The 18,643-nt window shown below is 40.6% G+C and overlaps 1 protein-coding gene across 2 annotated transcripts in view; it reads right to left on the bottom strand.

The window, feature by feature from the left end:
* Nucleotides 1-18,643, bottom strand: part of ETV6 (ETS variant transcription factor 6) — a 330,692-nt gene that overhangs the window by 32,407 nt on the left and 279,642 nt on the right. For both annotated transcript variants that reach the window (XM_044679558.1, XM_044679557.1), the window contains exon 5: nucleotides 11,425-11,970. In XM_044679558.1, the coding sequence (XP_044535493.1) occupies nucleotides 11,425-11,970 (546 nt within the window). The remainder of the gene's footprint in view (nucleotides 1-11,424; nucleotides 11,971-18,643) is intronic.

The following is an 18,643-nucleotide window of genomic DNA, read 5'->3' on the forward strand; positions in this document are numbered from 1 at the left end:
AAGAAAGGAAGGAAGGAAGGAAGAAGGAAGGAAGGAAGAGAGAAAAAGAGAGGGAGAAAGAGAGAAAGAGAAAAGAAAGATAGAGAGAGAAAGAAAGAAAGAAGGGAAGGAAGGGAAGCTGTTAGGAATGAAGGAGGGAAGAGAAAGAAAGAAAGAAGGAAGAACGAAAGAAAGAGGAAGGGAAGGAAAGATGCTAGGAAGGAAGGGAAAAAGAAAGAGAAAGAGAGAAAGAAAGAAAAGAAAGAAGGAAGAAAGGAAAGAAGGAAGGAGGGAAGGAAGGAAGGAAGGAAGGAAGGAATGACAGAAGGAAGAAAGGAAGGCAGGCAACAAGTATTTATTAAGCCTTTGCTAATGCCAGGCACTGTGGTATTATCATCTTTATAAATGTCATATGGTCCTCACAAGAATCCTGGGCAGAAGGTGCTATTATTAACCTCATTTTACAGTTGAGGAAACTCAGGCAAACAAAGTTTAAGTGCCTTGCCTGGGGTCACAGAGTTAGTAAGTGTTTGAAGTCAGGTTTGAACTTAGGTCTTCCTGACTCTGGGTTCAGTGCTCTAACCATTGCACCACTTAATTCCCTCAATCGATGATGAGAGTCATAGATGCCCAGTGGCAGCAGGGAATCCATCAATGCTTCCTGGCTGGAGCTGGGGTCAAGAGAATAACAGCTGTAGAAGAGGATAACTGCCCCCCTTTAGCCTCAGATTGTGTCAAGCATAGGGCTGACATTGGAGAATGTGGTATCTGAGGCTCACATTGCAAAGCTAAGATTAAGTAAACTATTTGTTTTCTTTTATTTGTTCAAGTCTGGGGAACGCCAAAGTATTCATGACACGGCAAACACACAGGGAAGAGTCAGGGCTCTGAACTCCTGATCTCACTCTCCTTCCTCCCCCCAAACCAGAATTTCTAGTCAAGGCACTCCTTTGACTCTTCCACTACAGCTACTGTTTTATCCTGGTGAGTCGGGGCTAGAGGATGGGGAATGAGACAGCAGCCTCCCCCTCTGCGAAGGCCAGTCTCTGCTCGTTGGGTGCCTCACATGAAAAAAGAAAGTGACTACATCTAGGTGGGGCCACCTCCGAATTTCTCAGAATATTTGCTAGGGAGGATGCTTATGGCCCCCAACAGTAATCAAGACTTTATCACAATCTTATTGATTACTTCAAGACCCTGCTGATAAGTTGAGGCTTCAAAGGAGGTGAGGAAAAAGCAAAGCACTTACTTTGGTTTAGTTCCAATGAAATTAGGTTAAACCCAAGAAATCACCTTTCTCCCCTCTGTCTGTACCTCTCTTGTCCCATGCCTCTTTTTACTTTTACTCTCTTTGCTAGCCTGGGTAAGTATACTGTTGCCTAGGCTTCACTTTCACTGGCCAACACCTATCATATCTATTGGAGAGTGAGACCTTGTGTCTCACTTTTTTTTTTTTTAAGCCCTTACCTTCCATCTTGGAGTCAATACTGTGTATTGGCTCCAAGGCAGAAGAGTGGTAAGGGGTAGGCAGTTGGGGTTCAGTGACTTGCCCAGGGTCACACAGCTGGGAAGTGTCTGAGGCCAGATGTGAACCCAGGACCTCCGATCTCTAGGCCTGGCTCTCAATCCATTGAGCCATCTAGTTGTCCCCTCTGTGTCTCTCTTCTACAACATAAATGATTCTAATTTATTATATTGATAAATGGTCAAAGCAGACATGAACAGTGAATTTTCAGAGGGAAAAAACCCAAGCTATCAATGGCCACATGGAAAAAAGGCTCCAAATTACTCATACTTAAGAGAAATGTAAATATGAAATAACTTGGCAGTTCTACTTCATCCCTATCTTTCTGACAGATTGGCAAAGGTGAAAGAAAAGGCGATTAGCAAATATTTGAAGGAACCTTTGTGAAAATAGATACACTGATACCCTGTTGGTGGAACTGTGAACTGGTCAGTCAATAAGCTTAGGTACTGTTATGTACCAGGTAGTGTGCTAAATACTTTACAAATATCATCCCATTAGTGCTAATCATTCTGCAAACAATTTTTTGAATTATGCTCCTCAAATGACTAAATATGCATCATCTCTGATCTGGTGTTATACCTGACGAGGTCAATACCTCAAAAGATTTTTTTTTAAAAAAGAAGAAAAGGAACCGTGTGTACAAAAATATTTATGGCACCTCTTTTTTTCATGGTGGCAAACAAGTAGAAATTGAGGAGGTGTCTATTAATTGGGAAATGATGGATTAAATTAGGTATATTGAATGGAATGAATGTTATTAAGCTGTAATAAATGATTAAAATTATGGCTTCATTGAAATCTGGGAAGTCTTTAGAGATAGTGGGAAATAATTCAGAGCAAAGAAAGCAGAATCAGGTGAACAATTTGCATAGTAACAACACTGTGATAATAATAGCTTGCATTTCTACAGTGCCTACTATGTGCTGGGCACCATGCTAAGCTCTTAACAAATACTATCTCATTTGATTTTCACAATGATCCTGGGAGACAGGTAGGTGATACTGTTATCCCCTTTTTGCAGCTAAGTCAAGTGACTTGTTCAAAGTCACTGAATGACTTTGAATTCAGGTCTTCCTAACTTCAGGCTCAATTGTGCCACCTATCTGAACATGAGGGTGAGAGAGCCAGGATGGCTATCCTAAGAGTTCAGACTAGTGTTGTTCCCCTATTCCTCTAGAGAAATATGGATATTAGAAATGGGGTGGGGGTGGGGAGCAGCTGGGGGGCCAGGTCTAGAGATGGGAGATTCTGGGTTCAGATCTGACCTCAGATACTTCCCAGCTGTGTGACCCTGAGCAAGTCACTTAACAATAATTGCCCAGCCTTACCACTCTTCTGCCTTAGAACCATTAATTCTAAGATGGAGGGGGGAGGGGGAGAGTGGCAGAAAAAAAATCATGAAATCTGATCTATATATGTTGGATTTGAGACATCCACTTGGAGACATCCACTAGACAGTTGGTGATATGGGCCAGAGTTAGAAGTATAGAATCTGTAGAGATGTGATCATCAAACCCCTAAAACCAAAGGAGATCACCAAGAGAAAATGTAGAGAGAGGAGGGAGAGGAAGGCCAAGGACAGGGCCAGGGAGAACATATACACAAAGGAGGTAAATCAGGAATGGAAATAACCCAGCAAAAAAGACTGACAAGGAGCCAGCCAGACAAGTAGGAGGAAGAGCTGGATACTGCGTCATGAAAACCCTGGGAGGGGAGAGTTGGAAAACCCTAAAAACAGAGAATGCTATCCATCGTTATTGGTCAAGAAACTCACCTTTGAGTTTCTTTGAGCCATGGCCTTTCCTAGGAGGTCCTGAGGTCCAGGATTATGTCTGGTTGGGGTTGGTTATGGGTTAGGGCAGCCTAACTGGGAGAGGTAGGAAGCTCAGGGCCTTCCCTAAGGAAGTATGGAATATAAGTCACACTGTGTGTGCACATTTATAGAGAGGCCAAAATTAAAATCTGAGGCCATTCTTAAAGGGGGGAAATCAGTCTCAGAGAGAAGCCTGAAATGTATGTGAAGAATTCAGTGGATGTTTTAAGGGCACCTACTAAGTGTGAGATGCTGGGGATATGGAAATGATTCTTGCCCTGGAGATTTCTTTCTGCAAACGTTTAGACAAATAAGTATAGAGAAGATCATTTTGGAGGTTGGCACCAGAGTCGAGAATTGAAGGAAGCTAAGAATTCTAAACAAAGAGGATGAGAAATGATTTAACGGTCATGAAATTCAGATAGCCTTGGCAAAAGTACAGAAACCAAAGATGGAATGTCAAGTTCAGAGATGGGGGGAGGACCAGTCCTTTCCTTGGGCAAGAATTATTGATTCAGGGTGCGGGGAGTGGCATTAAATGGCTCAACGGATTGAGAGTCAGGCTAGAGATGAGACGTCCTGGGTTCAAATCTGGTCTCAGACACTTCCTAACTGTGTGTCCCTACACAAGTCCCTTAACCCCCACTGACTAGCCCTTGTTGTTCTTCTGCCTTGGAACTAGTATACAGTATTGATTCTCAGACCGAAGGTAAGGTTTAAGAAAAAATAAAAGAATTTGTTGGCTCTTAGCTCTTTTTATTACCAATCCAGTTCCCTCCTTGCCCACTGCCTGCTTTCTGGACTACGTCCTCCTAGCAACACAAGAGTCTTTCAATGCTTAGGTGGGAGAGGAAGTTCCATTATAAACTATTTCCAGTTTCCAGATGGGAAAACCGAGGTGACTTACACAGCTAGTGTTAAGAGTTGAGACTTGAACCCAGGCTTCCTGGTCCCAAGACAAATATCTCTTTCCCCCACCCCACAATGGCCCCTTAAAATATAGAGCTTGGTTAGGAACTAAAGTATGTAAAACTCTCACTGGGGTTTCCAAGATAATCAAGGATTAAAAAAATCAATCTATGTGGATTGTTGGATTTGAGCATAAAGAAAGGACCATCTTATTCTGTATCAAAGCATGCCAAGCTCTTTGGCTCAGAGAATCCTCCCGCACATAAGATTCTACCCGTCCTGTTCCTTCCCTTAAAGACCTGCTCAGGTAGCCCTTATTCCAGGAAGTCTCCTCTGACCTACCCCTAGATCCCCAGCTGAAAGTAATCTGTCCCTCCTCCAGGCTCTGGCAGAACAATGTACATCTTTATGGCCCTTCGATGTTATTTTGGCTTACCGTTACTTCTTATCTGCTCTAGGGGAATAGGACAAGGAATTGATCTGGGATTGCACTGGTACAGGAAAGCCCCTGGCAAGGAAATTCTGTCAAATAACTCAGGGTGGCGCCTTTTCTGTGACTTAATAGTGCAACATCTGAGGCATGGAAAAAAGTCAGTTAACTTGCTCAAGGTCCCATAGCCAGACTATGTTTGAGGTAGAACTTGAATTCGGGTCTTCCTAGTTTCTAGGCGAGCTTTTACATCTAGCATGCAAAGCTGTCGAGCAGTAGTTGTCAACTTCCAATAGAAATGGATCCCTGTAGGTCCCATACTGACTTAGAAAACCACAAGTTAACATCATTGTTGTGTATTTTTGTTTATTTTGCCAATTCCCATTTACCTCTTTTTTTTTTTTAAAGGTAACTGAGGTTAAGTGACTTACTCAGGGTCACACAGTTAGGAAGTATCTGAGGCTACATTTGCACCTAAGTCCTTTGTACTCCAGTCCAGGCTGGAATTTCTATTGTGCTATCTAGCTCCCCACCTCAGTTACCTTTTAATCTGGTTTGGGCAGTGGCAGGCTTGTACCTCTGACAGGGCATTAATGTTTTGTCATTTATTCTCCTTACTGACAATGTAAATCCATATTTGGTCTAAGTGACTAGGCTGACAAGCCACTATGCGTGTCTGATCTTTTTCCTGCATACTAAATAAAGCACTAACTAGAGGAATGAGAATCCCATAGAACTCTGCGCACAGTAGACATGAAATGTTCATTGGATTGAAGTTCAGTTCCCAGGTGACTTCATTATTCCCCAGGAACATTTAGAGATTCACTTGCTCAACTCTTACAAGTCACTTCCAGGTGCATCCTATGCCCTCCTGTCTTTACCTTAGTGTGCTTGCTAGCATGCTTTCCAATTTTGCAAGTATATCCACTGTAGAAAGTCTGAAACTGAGAAGTGGGTATTAAAGTTGGGAACGACTAATATATTAGCACTGATTTTTTAAACGCACTAAAAGAGATGCAACATAGCACTGTGGAGAGAGTTGGCCTTGAAGTCAGGAAGACTAAGAGTTCAATCTCTGCTTCTGGAATGTGCTGGCTCTGTGATGCTGGACAAGTCACTGAACTTCTTAATGCCCCAGGAAAGTCTGATAATAAGATGTGGAACAGAGAGACCTATACAGATAGAAGGAGTCCTTTCAAAAGGAATTCCTTATGCCAATGGTCCAGAAGGAAAACTCCCAAATAAAACATGTCGAATATTGGATTTCTTTATTTTTTATTTTTAAGCTGTTACCTTTGGTCTTAGAGTTAGTACCATATATTGGTTCAAAGGCAGAAGTAGAAAGAGCTAGGCAATGGGGGTTAAGTGACTTTCCCAGGGTCATACAACTAGGAAGTGTCTGAGGTCAAATTTGAACCCAGGACCTTCTTTCTCTACTGGCTGGCTCTCAATCTACTGAGCCACCCAGCTGCCTTCAATTTCCTTGATTTATAGGGTCCCTAGGATCTGAATGTTGAGTTTTTAACTGCCATGCCACTTATTGCCACTTATTGATCTAGGTCTGCCATGCCACTTATTGATCACCTCAAAGTTACAATTCCATGTTCTGGTCTCCTTCTCTTCTTCTCATCTTTGGGACCACACAGGCTATTCTCCCCCCATGGCCCCTGCCTCCCCACCTCTCCAACTCTTGCTATCCTGTATGTGTTGTTTTCCCTCATTAGAATGTAAGCTCCACGAGGGCAAGGACTGCCATGTTTGCTCTACTCCTTTACACAGTGACTAGTAAGTATACAGTAACATTTAATAAATGCTTTTCTACTCATTCATCTGGTTTTGGAGTCAGAAGGCTAGAATCGTGGCTGTTACTCATTTCCCGGATGATGTTGGACAAATCACTTAATGACTTTGGATCTCTGTTTCTTTACTTACAAAAATGACTGGCTAGACTATATGATCTGGTGAGTGCAATCCAGTTCTAAAGCTATTGTGTCAATTGAAAAGACAGAATGTTTGAGATCTTTCTGCAGAAAATTTTACATAGTGAACACAACTCCAGAAGGCTAGCTCAGTGATTATGATTCTAAAGTATTCTGCCCTCAAACATTAAGAAACTCAAAACATTAGGAAGCTCAATCCTTGCCACTCCCACTGGATGCAGGAAGAATCTTGCCCAAGAACCCTAAAGGTGGGTCATTTCCAATATAGCATGGTAGAGGGAATTCCCTACACCGGTGAAATCATAGGGTTGGCTCCAAAAAATTGGCAGAGCAATAAGATCACTAGAAACCCAATTTGAACCCTAGCTTCAACACTTACAAACTCTAAAATCAGTTAGGTGGAGCAGTGAACAGTGTTGGACTTGGAGCCGGGAAGATCTGAGTTTGAATTCTATCTCAAACATTTACTAGCTGTGTGAATCTGGGCAAGTCACTTCAGTTGTCTTGGACTCTGTTTCCTCATTTATAAAATTAGGATAATTTTTTTATATATACATATATATAGTGTTTGTAAACTGTAAAGTGCTCTTTATATATACACAATGTTATTATATATTATTATATATATTTATGTATATTATTTACATACATTATCTTATTAATATTTTTATCTATTATCATTTGAAATATTTTCTATCTCTGATCTTGGGTAACAATCTCAGATATGTACGATATCTGAGACTGTTATTGAGTAGTTGACGATACAACTCTGATGGTGGGAAGTGAAGAAAAGTTTAAGAAGCCTCTTGATGATGCTGAAAAAGAAGAGGATAAAAGTTGACTTGAAGATTAAAAAATATGGAAGATCGTGGCAACTGGTCCCATCATTTCCTGAGTAATAGAGGGAGAAGAATTGGAAGCAGTGGCAGATTATATACTCTTAGGCTCAAAGATCACCATAGACTACAACTGCAGCCATGAAATTAAAAGATGCTCGCTCCTTGGAAGAAAATTTTGGCAAATCCGGACAGCATCCTAAAGAGCAGAGATATCGCCCTGCCAACAAAAGTTCATATAGTCAAAGCTCTGGTTTTTCTAGTAGCAATGCATGGCTATGAGAGTTGGACTCTGAATAAAACGGAGCACCAGAGAATTGATGCTTTTGAATTGTGGTTCTGAAGAGGACTTTTGAGAGTCCCTTGGATACAAGGAAGGTCAAAATTGGTCAATACTTAATTTAATCTGGACTATTCATCGGAAAGCCAAATACTAAAGTTTAAAGACTTTGGCCACATGAGAAGACAGGACTCACTGGAGAAGACCTTGCTGCTGGGAATGATTGAAGGCAAAAGGAGAAGGGAATAACAGAGGATGAAATGGATAGATGGTGTGATGGAGATAATGACTGTGAACTCTGAGAGACAATGGAGGATATGGAAGTGGCTGGCACACTGTGATCCACAGGGTTACAACGAATCAAATGTAACTGAACAACTGAACAAATTACTTAACCTTTATGATCTTTGATTTCTCCTGATGTAAAAGGGGGATGATGATGATGATGATGATGATGATAATAATAATTAACACTTAGATAGCACCTACTATATGCTAAGCACCATGCCAAGCATTTTACATTTATTACCTCATTGGATCCTCACAACAAGCCCAGGAGGTAGATGCTATTACTATCATCCTCCATCCCCCTTCCTTTTTTTAATAGATGAGGAAACTGAGGCAAATAGAAATTAAGCAACTTGGCCAAGGTCACATAGCTAGTAAGTGTTTGGGGTAGGGTTTAGAATCAGGAAGAACTTTCTTACAGATTCCTAAAGCTCACATAGTATGCCAGCAACATGCTAAACCTGCCCCTTCTCCCCAATTATCTAGGGGGCTTCTGATATGTTTATCTAAAGATGCTAGCTTCTTTCTCCTCTTCTCATTACTGTTTCTTTTAAAGCACAAACCATATTTTTCCTGTCATCTTAATTTCCTGAACTGGCATTCACGAAGTAAATTATTTACAACGAAAAAGGTGAGATGGCACTGGAGATTTCTGTGGGACTGGAGATAAATTTAGGTCTGCAGATGAGGTCTGACAACCAGCAATGCTATGAGTCAATGCCAGAGCAGCTGAAGCAGGTCTCCATAGGAGGGCCCTCTCGGTATTTTTCCTGGGATTGTTCTTCACCTAATTTTCAGTACAGGAGGCAGCCAGGACCATTCTCAGAAAAGTAAGACTTGTGAAGCATTCAGAAGGGTAGCTTTCTGGAAAATTTCACATAATTTCATAACTGCCTGTTAAAGTTAGATGCAGCATGAGTTCATGCTGAGTTTCCATTCTGTCTATGCCACCTACTAAGCTGGTTGGTCAGTGGGTAAATCATTCAATATCCTCATAAAATGAGGAGAACTCGCATGAACATGATTCTTTTGAAGCAGTATGGTCTAGGGCAGTTCAGTGGCTAAGTGGATAGAGCACTGGCCTTGGAGTCGGTAAGACTCGAATCTTTAAATCCATCCTCAGACACTTCCTTGCTGTGGTGATCTTGGTCAAGGCCACTTAACCCTTTATTTGCCTTAATCCACTGGAGAAAGAAATGGCTGACTACTTCAGTATCTTTGCCAAGAAAATCCTAAATGGGTCACAATGAAAATGACTAAACAACAACAGTATGGTCTATTATTTAAAAAGCAAATAGAAACAAGGGCCACTAAACCATAGGTGATGATACCTGATGACAGTATATTGATTTTGAAAATGTCAAATTAACATTATCTATGTTCTGTTTTATTTTTCTTTATATTGTTAAATATGTTCCAGGTACATTTTATTTTATTTTATAGCCCTTACCTTCTGACACAGGAACTCTTAAGACAGAAAAATGGCAAGGGCTAGGTAATTGGGTGTCACACAGTCAGAAAATATCTCTAAGACTGAAAATCTTGAGAGGTAGCATTTCCTAATTTAAAAACAATTTATTAAGTGATTGGTCAATCCTAACCTTAGTCAATGGATTCGCTCGACTGTTCCAAAGATCCTGGAAACTCTGGTCCAGGTAGCTTTGTGCACTTTTAGGAACTCATTATTCTGCTTTTCCCTTGAACATCCTAAGATATCTCTGGTAGATAAATAGCTAATTAGGAGGTGGTCCATCAAACCTTCAGCCCTTCCCCACACCAATAGGTGGGCAGGTAGTGATTGGTCATATATGATGGAAAACTGTCATTAGAAAACCTTCCTGCTTGCCAGAATCTGTGAGAGGAACACATTCCTAAGGACAAAAAAAAAAAAAAAAAAAGGTGGGAATTTGTAGACTGGATGGCCTTTAGTCCATAGAAATTCCTCTCTAAGATACAGGAACGGATTTGGGCCTTTCTACTTTAAGGCCCTGATATAAGAATTAATACAGCATATGATAAATAAAATTTCACATGTTGGAGGCCAGATGGCCCTCCCGACTCCAGGACTAGTACTCTGTGCTACCTAGATGTCCCAGGTACATTTTAGTGAGACTGTACTTGCAAGTGTTGTCCAGTGAGTATATGGATAGAGGGCTGACCTTGGAGATGGGAAGACCTGGGTTCGTATTCTGCTTCTGACATGTTATTAGCTGTGAAACCACTGGCAAAAATCATAGGCTCAGGCCTGGAAGGGACCTTAAAGACATCCAGACCGATTTCATTTCATAGACGAGGAAGGAAACTGAGGTCCACAGATTTAAAGTGACTTGTTTAGGGTCCCAGAGGCAGTAAGGAGAAAAGCCCAGATTTGAACCCAGGTTTCCTGACTCTTAAATTCTGAGCCCTTTCCATTGTGCTTCATTGTCTCTAATTACCTCCCTTCACCTATCTCCTGATGTATAAAACCGGCATAATAATGGCTGTAGTAATGCCAGCTTACAGGGTTGTTGTGAAACTCAAAAGAGAAAACGTGTATAAATTACTTTACAGTTTCTGAAGTGCTATGTAAATTACTATTACTATTGATAAAAAATATTAATTTCCAGTCATTTCAATGAATAAATTCCAGTAATAAATAAATATTCATAAATAGAATAAATATTATTATTTCTACTACTACCTACTTCAAAGGATTGTTGTGAAGAAAAGACCTCTGTAAAACCTGCAAAAAAAAACTTTGGAGAAGACCGAGTTCTCTAAATTTAATATTATTATGGAAGCTAAAGTAACAAGCTCAAATGTGTTCTGGCTTGATTTTTTGCCATGTTTAAACAAATCTGGGGGTGTCGCCACAAAGAAAACTTTGGGAGTAGTTTCCTTTGCCTGAATGATCCAGGAGCACCTGCCTTAGAAACTAGTGGTCTAATCTCATTCTTCTCTCCTCCCAAGGTGAAAGCTATCCTGAGCTTACTAACACCTAGAGAGTAAAATTAAAGGCCTGAGTCTGAGGCAAAGCTTCTCCATGCTTTGTCTGGTCATTCATTAACTGGCAGATTCATTAACTTGAGGACAGGACCCTGAACAACCTTTCATTGTAGGGGTTTTCCCTCATTCAGGCTCTTTTCTGGCTTCCCTTATCAGCTGGACTTTTGGACATTTGGTTTTGAATGTTTGGGGGATCATTAGCTACCCCATCCCAGAAGCTACTTTAGTGGAGCAATTAATGAGCTACTGGGATGGATTTCCTCTCGGCGAATGTGAAGGCGCCATTTGCAATGGCACCATTTTTAAGGGCATCTCTTTGGGAGCGGGGTGAGGGTCGTTCTAAAGCCACTAAAGGCTAATTCCTAGGTGTTGTCATCACAAAGCCTGGCTGACACTGGGGATAGTGAGGAAGGCATGGGGCTTGGCTCTCGCTTACCTGCTATTCTCCCAATAGGCATGGCATGCTCATCAGGTGGGGAGACGGACACCATGATGTGGTTCATATACGCCAAGTCTTCCCGGTGGGACAGGTTGATGGGCTTCCCTTCCCTATGCAGCCCATCCTCTGACAGCCTGGACTGTTTGAAATCCACTGAGTGCCGGGGGTTCAGTATCAAAGGGTGCATGATGGGGCTGGGCATCAGCTGAATGACCCGAGTGTTCTCTTGACGAGGGCTAGATGGCTTTGGGTGGGATTCAGAGGAGGTTAGGCAGTGATTGTTCTCCATGGGAGACACTGACAGAGGGTAGGACTCCTGGTGGTTGTTCTCCTGGTGAAGCCTTGGACCTGGGATCCTCTCAGCTGGGGAAAGGCGGCGGATCATGTTGTCTAGAGGGGACCGGATGGGCCGCTGGTCGGGGTCTGGGGAAGGCCGGTGGTTGGTTGTAATAGGTGACCTGGAACGATGCAAGAGTTCAATGGTAGGAGGATTGTGGTGCATATTTTCCATGGATGGCCTTGAAGATCTCTGGATACAATTATCTGGGGAAAAAGCAAAACAAAAAAAAAAACAAAAAAAAAAAACAAAAAACAAAAAAGCTGCTATGAACTGTGGGTAAAAAAAAAGCTGAAATGAAGCAGTCGGTAGTTTATATTTGTATAACGTGGCACCTTTCTTCCCAGGAGGTCAGGGTACTCATTCTCCAAGGTTTTTAATTATATAAAGTATTTATTTACATGTTACACATACTTATAATTCTTTCCCCACCACCACAGAAACCAAAAATTTCCACAAACATTTAATCACATATTAGTTCCCTATAAGCACAACAAACTCAAATACTTATGCTTAACCCCTCTCTTATTTCAACCTCCTCTTTTCAATAGCTATTTAAAAGAAATGCAGAATCTTAAGAGTCAGAAATGGCCTTGGAGGTTCCACTCCAGACCTGTCAGCTCCTTTCCGAAGTCTTTCTTAATTCCCTAAGTCAGTAATGGCTGCTTCCTGCTGAGTCTTCACATAAAACGTCTATATTGTCCTGTATGATGTGTCCCATTTTCTCCCTGGATGGAGAGCTCTTCTTTATCTAAATCTGCTCTCTCTCCCAGCAGCGAGGGGCTTAGGAAATATTAGTTGAATTAAATTTTCACAATACCCTGGTAAGGCAACATATTTCTCTTTTTACAGATGTGGCAAAGATGAACTAGAGCAATGGCTCATCCCAGGCCATAATATAAAACAAAGGTGAGACCGAGGAAATAGTTTTACATAGAAGATCAGAGTCTTTATTTAGCCAGAACAGTGTGTCAATATGTCAAACATCGATGACTTCACTGACATGGCATTTCCCTCTACAATTTCATCTATACATTTTTTAAAGGCTTTCTTGATGCTCAGAGAGGTTTAAATTACTTGCCATACACACAGATAGGAAGGTTTAATGACTAGATTTGAACCCACATCTTTCCTCACTTTGAATCCAGCATTTTGAAAGTTCAAATTAGGAATTGGGCTATCTGAAATTGCATTGTAATTGTAATCTTGACTCCAGTTCTATTACTTGATTAAATCTCTTTTTTTTTTGGCTTTCATTCTTGAGGCACTGATGCCATAGTGGGGAGTAGGGCCAAGCATTCTCTCCTCTTCTCAACTCTCCAACTCACAAACTCATGACATCATTCCTTACCATTTCCTCTTTACCCCAGTCACTGATGAAGGGGGAGCCCTTGGCCTCAGTGAAGCCAATCCCTCTCTCTTTTCTCAGCCACATCCCTTGAGAAAGTGTTCTACAACCAGCACTTCTACTGTCTCTCATGCAACTCTCTTCTAAATTCTCATTAATCTGGTTTTGGACCGCTTCACAAGGAAAGATTAAAAAAAAAAAGATTTGTACGTACAAAAAATATTTATAGCATCTCTATGATAGCAAAGAACTGGAAAGTTAAGGGGTGGTACTTTTCTACTGAAGAATGACTAATTGGGGCAGCTAAGTGGAATAGAGTGCCAAATCTGGAGACGGGAGATCCTGGGTTCAAATCTGGCCTCAGATACTTCCTAGTTGTGTGACTCGGGGAAAGTCACTTAACCCCAATTGCTTTAGCCCTTACTCATCTTCTGTCTTGGAAATGATACTAAGTATTGACTCTTAAGACAAAAGGTAAAGGCTTATTTTTTAAATTATTTAAGTCTAAAATTCCTTTGATTATTTACAAATATTTAAAAATTCTTCGCATTGATTCTAAGACAGAAGGTAAAAGATTTTTTAAAAAAGAATGTCTGAATGAAGTGTGGCATATGAATGTAATGGAATATTATTATACTTTAAGAAATGATGAATCATACAGAGTAACAGCGATATGGTAAGGATGATCAGCTGTGAAAGACTCAGCTTCACTGATCAAGCCAACAATCCAAGACTGTTCCAAAGGATCCATGATGAAAAATGCTCTCCGCCCCCAGAGAGAGAAGTGAGGAACTCTGAGTACCAACTGAAGCATACTTTGAAAAGTCTCTTTATTTTTTTTGGTGTGTGTGTGTGTGTTTTCTTTTGCAACATGGTTTTAATATGGAAATGTTTCACATGTAACATCAAAATCATCTTACATGCCTTCTCAAGGGGTGAGGGAAAGGCAGGAGGAAAGGAGTGAGTTTGGAACTCAAAATTTAAAAAAAGGAATGTTAGGAACTTTTTATATGTATTAGGAAATATTTTTAAAAATAAATAAAAAGGATGAAAAGGATTATTTCAGAGAAACCTAGAGAGATATAAAAACAAATGCAGTATGAAGTGAGAAAACTGGGATAAGTTAGCAACAACATAATGATGATGAACAACTCTGAAACGCTTAAGAACTCCAAACAATGGAATAACCAACTATGATTTTGAGTAACAACCATAAAGCAGGCTACCCACTTTCTGACCAAGAGATAGACTCAGAGCAGAATGATATGCACGTTTTCCAACATGGCCAAGGTGGGAATTTGTTTCGCTTACATATACATATATGCTAAATGGATTTGGTTTGTCTCCCCTCTGCCTTCCACCCAAACCCTGAAGCATTTAAAGAAATCAACTTTGTTCACACATACTTTTATTAGGGCAACCCAAAAAGGATTTGAGAACCTAGCGGGGCTCAGGAACCAGAAGATGAAAAAAACCCCTTATTCTCTAGATTGAATGGGAAGAAACTGCAGAATGAAATTCTTATACCTTTTTATAGTTAATGGTTAGCAGAAGGTGGAAATTTTGAGTTGTGAGTAGAGCTCACTTATCAAGTGAAATAGTGGGGAAAAGGCACATTGTTCATGACTGTAAAGCCTTAAACTCTTTAAGGTCAAAAGGCTAATTTTGGGGGGGTAGCTCAGTGGATTGAGAGCTAGGCCTAGAGATGGGAGGTCCTGGGTTCAAATCTGTTCTCAGACACTTCCTAGCTGTATGACCCTGGGCGAGTCACTTAATCCTACTGCCTAGCCCTTACCGCTCTTCTGCCTTGGAACCAATACATAGTATTGATTCTAAGGTGGAAGGTAAGGGTTAAAAAAAAAGGTTAATTTTTCAAAGATTGTTTAATTACCTGCTGGGCATTTTTTTGTGATTATTTGATTGAGATGTTTATACTAACTTTTCAACTTTAATCCAAATACATATGATATACATAGATGTTTCATACAAGTACCTGTCCAGGTTTTACATCATTTAAAAAAATAGGCTTTAAGTATGATAAAAACAGCCTAATTAGCAATGCTGACTCCCGTGTCAAATACCACAAGATGGGTCTAGAATATGCGCCACAAAAAGTATCTAAAATTAAATTTTTAATAGATATTCAGTTGTGGGGAGGTTGGAGAGGGAGATGGAGGAGAGAGATAAAGACCTTGAACCATGCATCACAAGGTGCCATGAAAGAAGCAATCCTAGGACATTGGCCTGGGTACGTGTGACTGTGGAGGGAGAGGTTTAGGCTCTACAAAGCCACCTGCTCTTGGGAAGTCTATCATGGAGGGGGAAAACCAAGGTGGGGCCAGGGAGGTACACTCCAACTAGCAGCTTCATATTTTAACTAATCAGTTTTGCTAACTAAGTATTAAGTTCAGTAGTTCTGACTTATTCAAGTACTATAAATGCGTAAGCACCCTTTAATTTTGGCGCCCTGGGCCATAGTCCATCCTGGTTACAACTCTTCATACAAATAATACATAAACTTTAAGATAATAAATGTTGAAATGTCTTCTCACAACCTATAGGGATTTATTATTCCATAAACTTCGATTTCCTGGGCAGAGTTGAAGGTTAACCTAATCTAAGATAAGCATTTTTTTTTGTTGTTGTTGAAAGATAATAATCCTGGTTTACATTTATGTAGCTTTAAATTTTATTCTCTAATTTGGTCTTCTACATTATTTTATGGCTATGAAGCATGGGATACTGTATCTGTAGCTTGTAAAGAATTAAAATTAAAATGTATTGTTCAGAGGGCACATGATGGGCGAAAGAAGGATGTATCACATACTGAAGAATTATGAAGAATAAACAACAAGGTATCACCACAGAACTACATAATTGAAAAAGAAGATGGGCTGGTCCTGTGGGGAAGTAACTGGTCTATGTAGGGTATTAGGGAGAAATAATAAGGAAGGCCACAAGCATGTGAAGTGGTGAACTCCTGGGAAGTCATGGACAAGAGTTGGATAGGATGGGCAGGTATGTTTGGATTGTAATCAGCATCGTGGTGTGGTTGGGGTGGGAGGCGGAGGGAGACAACAGGACATCCACCTCAATGAAATAACAAATTTGTTGATCATTTGGTAAGAGGTAGAGTGTGTAAATATTATTACACTCATTTTACAGCCAAAGATACTTGAGGCTAAGTGAGTTGTCCCTGGTAGCCAAGAGGCACAATCAAGACCCTTTTTCACTCTTTTCCATTACTCGATGGTGCCTTTCCCTAAAAGTCTGAGATGCTGCGGCAGGATCTGAATTAAAAATACATCTTATACCACTGTGTAATGGAGTTGTCCTAAAGCTTAATAAATTTCCTTTCAAATTCCACATACAGATGGTTTCTATCATCCTGAGTTATTAAAGCTTACGTATACACAAAGACTTTCTGAGAAGCGTGTATCCCATTTCCTGAACCTGTTTCCCTCCTTACAAATTTCAGAAAGGAAGCAGCCACTCGGTCAGCACCCTGGTTACCTGCAGGCATTCTTTGATGTGCTGGGCTTCAAAGCTGACTGTGTGGGGGTGTATCCAGGGCAAGCCATAGGAAGCCTGGGAGGGCTGGGGAAGGAAGGCAAACTTTCGTGCCATGCTGAAAGAGGAAGTGATGTGATCTCCTGCGGAGATTCCACACTGGTCCTGCCCAGCTTTGGGAACAAGGAAAGAGAGAGGGGCAGCGCCCTGGATAATCCGCTTCTGATTTTTCTTATGGTTGAGGATCTATCTAGGCAGGAACAGGACTTAGGAGAATGTGGCTTATTTATTTATTTATCTGCAGATGCCAGCTCAGAAAGGATGATGGTACTTGATGAAGATGATAGTATTAATGGTAAAGAACTGAACCTGATGGTATTTAATTCCAGGCTCCTAGTGGTCTGGGACACAGCCACTATCAAGGCTAAAAGGCCTACAATCAGGCTTTCTAAGCTTTGTTTCAGTTTGCAAAGCATGCAACCACGTGCAGAGTGGGTTATGACATTCTTACCCTGCTGCCTGCTGTCTCTGTTATTATAAGTTGGCAGCGGGGTATGGAAACTTAAGAGACCAGAGCCGGCAGGCAGAGACGCTCCGGACACAGGAAATACACTGAGCGGACAGTGGGTGCATTAAATCTCCCAGATGTAGGAGTCCTCTGTCTAAAGCAAGAAGATTTTTTTGGTCTGGCCTTGATGTCTGGGTTTGTTCTTGGTGACTTGCCCAGATGGAAAACTGGGAAAGAATCCATGTTGCTGCTCTCATTTGGAAGTTCCCAATATAGGAAGGGAAGAAAACAATAATGGATAAAACCTAACATAATTTGTTTGTGTGAAAGAGGAAGAAGGGAGAGGAAGGTCATCATTCTCAATGAATAATAATCATGATGATGATGATAAATATTTATAGATTGCTTTAAGGTCAACAAAGCACTTTCCGTACATCTGTGAAACGGGCATTGTAGCTACTGTTATCCTCATTTTACAGATAAGGAAACTGAGGCTTTTATTTTTTTTAAATTTGTGATCACAAAATTAAGAGTCTGAGGTGGGATCTGAAGCTAGATATCCTGATTCTAAATCTGATGCTTCTGACCATAATTATACATCATATTTTTTTGTAGAGAGCTTAGGCACACATAGAATTTTTTTTATCAAATTTCTCCAAATAAAATTGGCCCTCATGGCTAAATATTAAAAAAGGGGAAAAAAGTATTCTGGACTCTGTTGCCCCTCTCCATGTGAATTAAAGATATATTTTCTAGCTTTACTTCTTTTGGCTCATCAGAAGAGATTTCCTTATTTAAGATTCATCAAGCTCTACTTAAATTGAGTACTGTTATAAATAATAACCAACAAATCCCAAGTGCTTTGAGGTCTGACTAAAGCCTTGACTTTCAGACTAGGAAATTTCCAGTGGAAAACAAAGATAATGAGCAACGAAGTGGCTAAGATGATAGAGTGCCAGGCCAGGAGACAGGAGGGCCTGTGTTCAAATTTAACCTCAAACACTAAGCAAGTCATTTAACCCCCATTGCCAAGCCCTTACCATTCTTCTGCCTTGGAACTAATCCCAAGTACTGATTCCAAAGGTGAGAGTTTTTAAAAGAAAAAGAAAAAAGAAAACAAGGTAAAGATCAAGTTTTTATTTAGAAAAGTAAAAATCAAATTGGTCAAACTTTCCCCCTTTTCCAGCAAGGCTCTCGAAGCTTTAGGTGAAAAGGAAACAAAAAAAAAAATATATATATATATATCCCTTATCTTTTGTCTTAGAATTAATACTGTGTATTGGTTCCAAGCAGAAAAGCGGTAAGGGCTAGACAACTGGGGATAAGTGACTTGCCCAGGGTCACACAGCTGGGAAGTGTCTGAGGCCAGATTTAATCCTAAGACTTCCCATCTCTAGGCCTGACTCTCAATCCACTGTGCCACTCAGTTGCCCCCTAGGGATATTGTTAACGATACTAAGAGATAACTCTCAGTCCCCTGGATTCAACCATAGGACCACAGTTTTAGAGATGG

The sequence above is a fragment of the Gracilinanus agilis genome, chromosome 5 (genome assembly GCF_016433145.1).
Source record: "Gracilinanus agilis isolate LMUSP501 chromosome 5, AgileGrace, whole genome shotgun sequence".
Lineage (NCBI taxonomy): Eukaryota > Metazoa > Chordata > Mammalia > Didelphimorphia > Didelphidae > Gracilinanus > Gracilinanus agilis.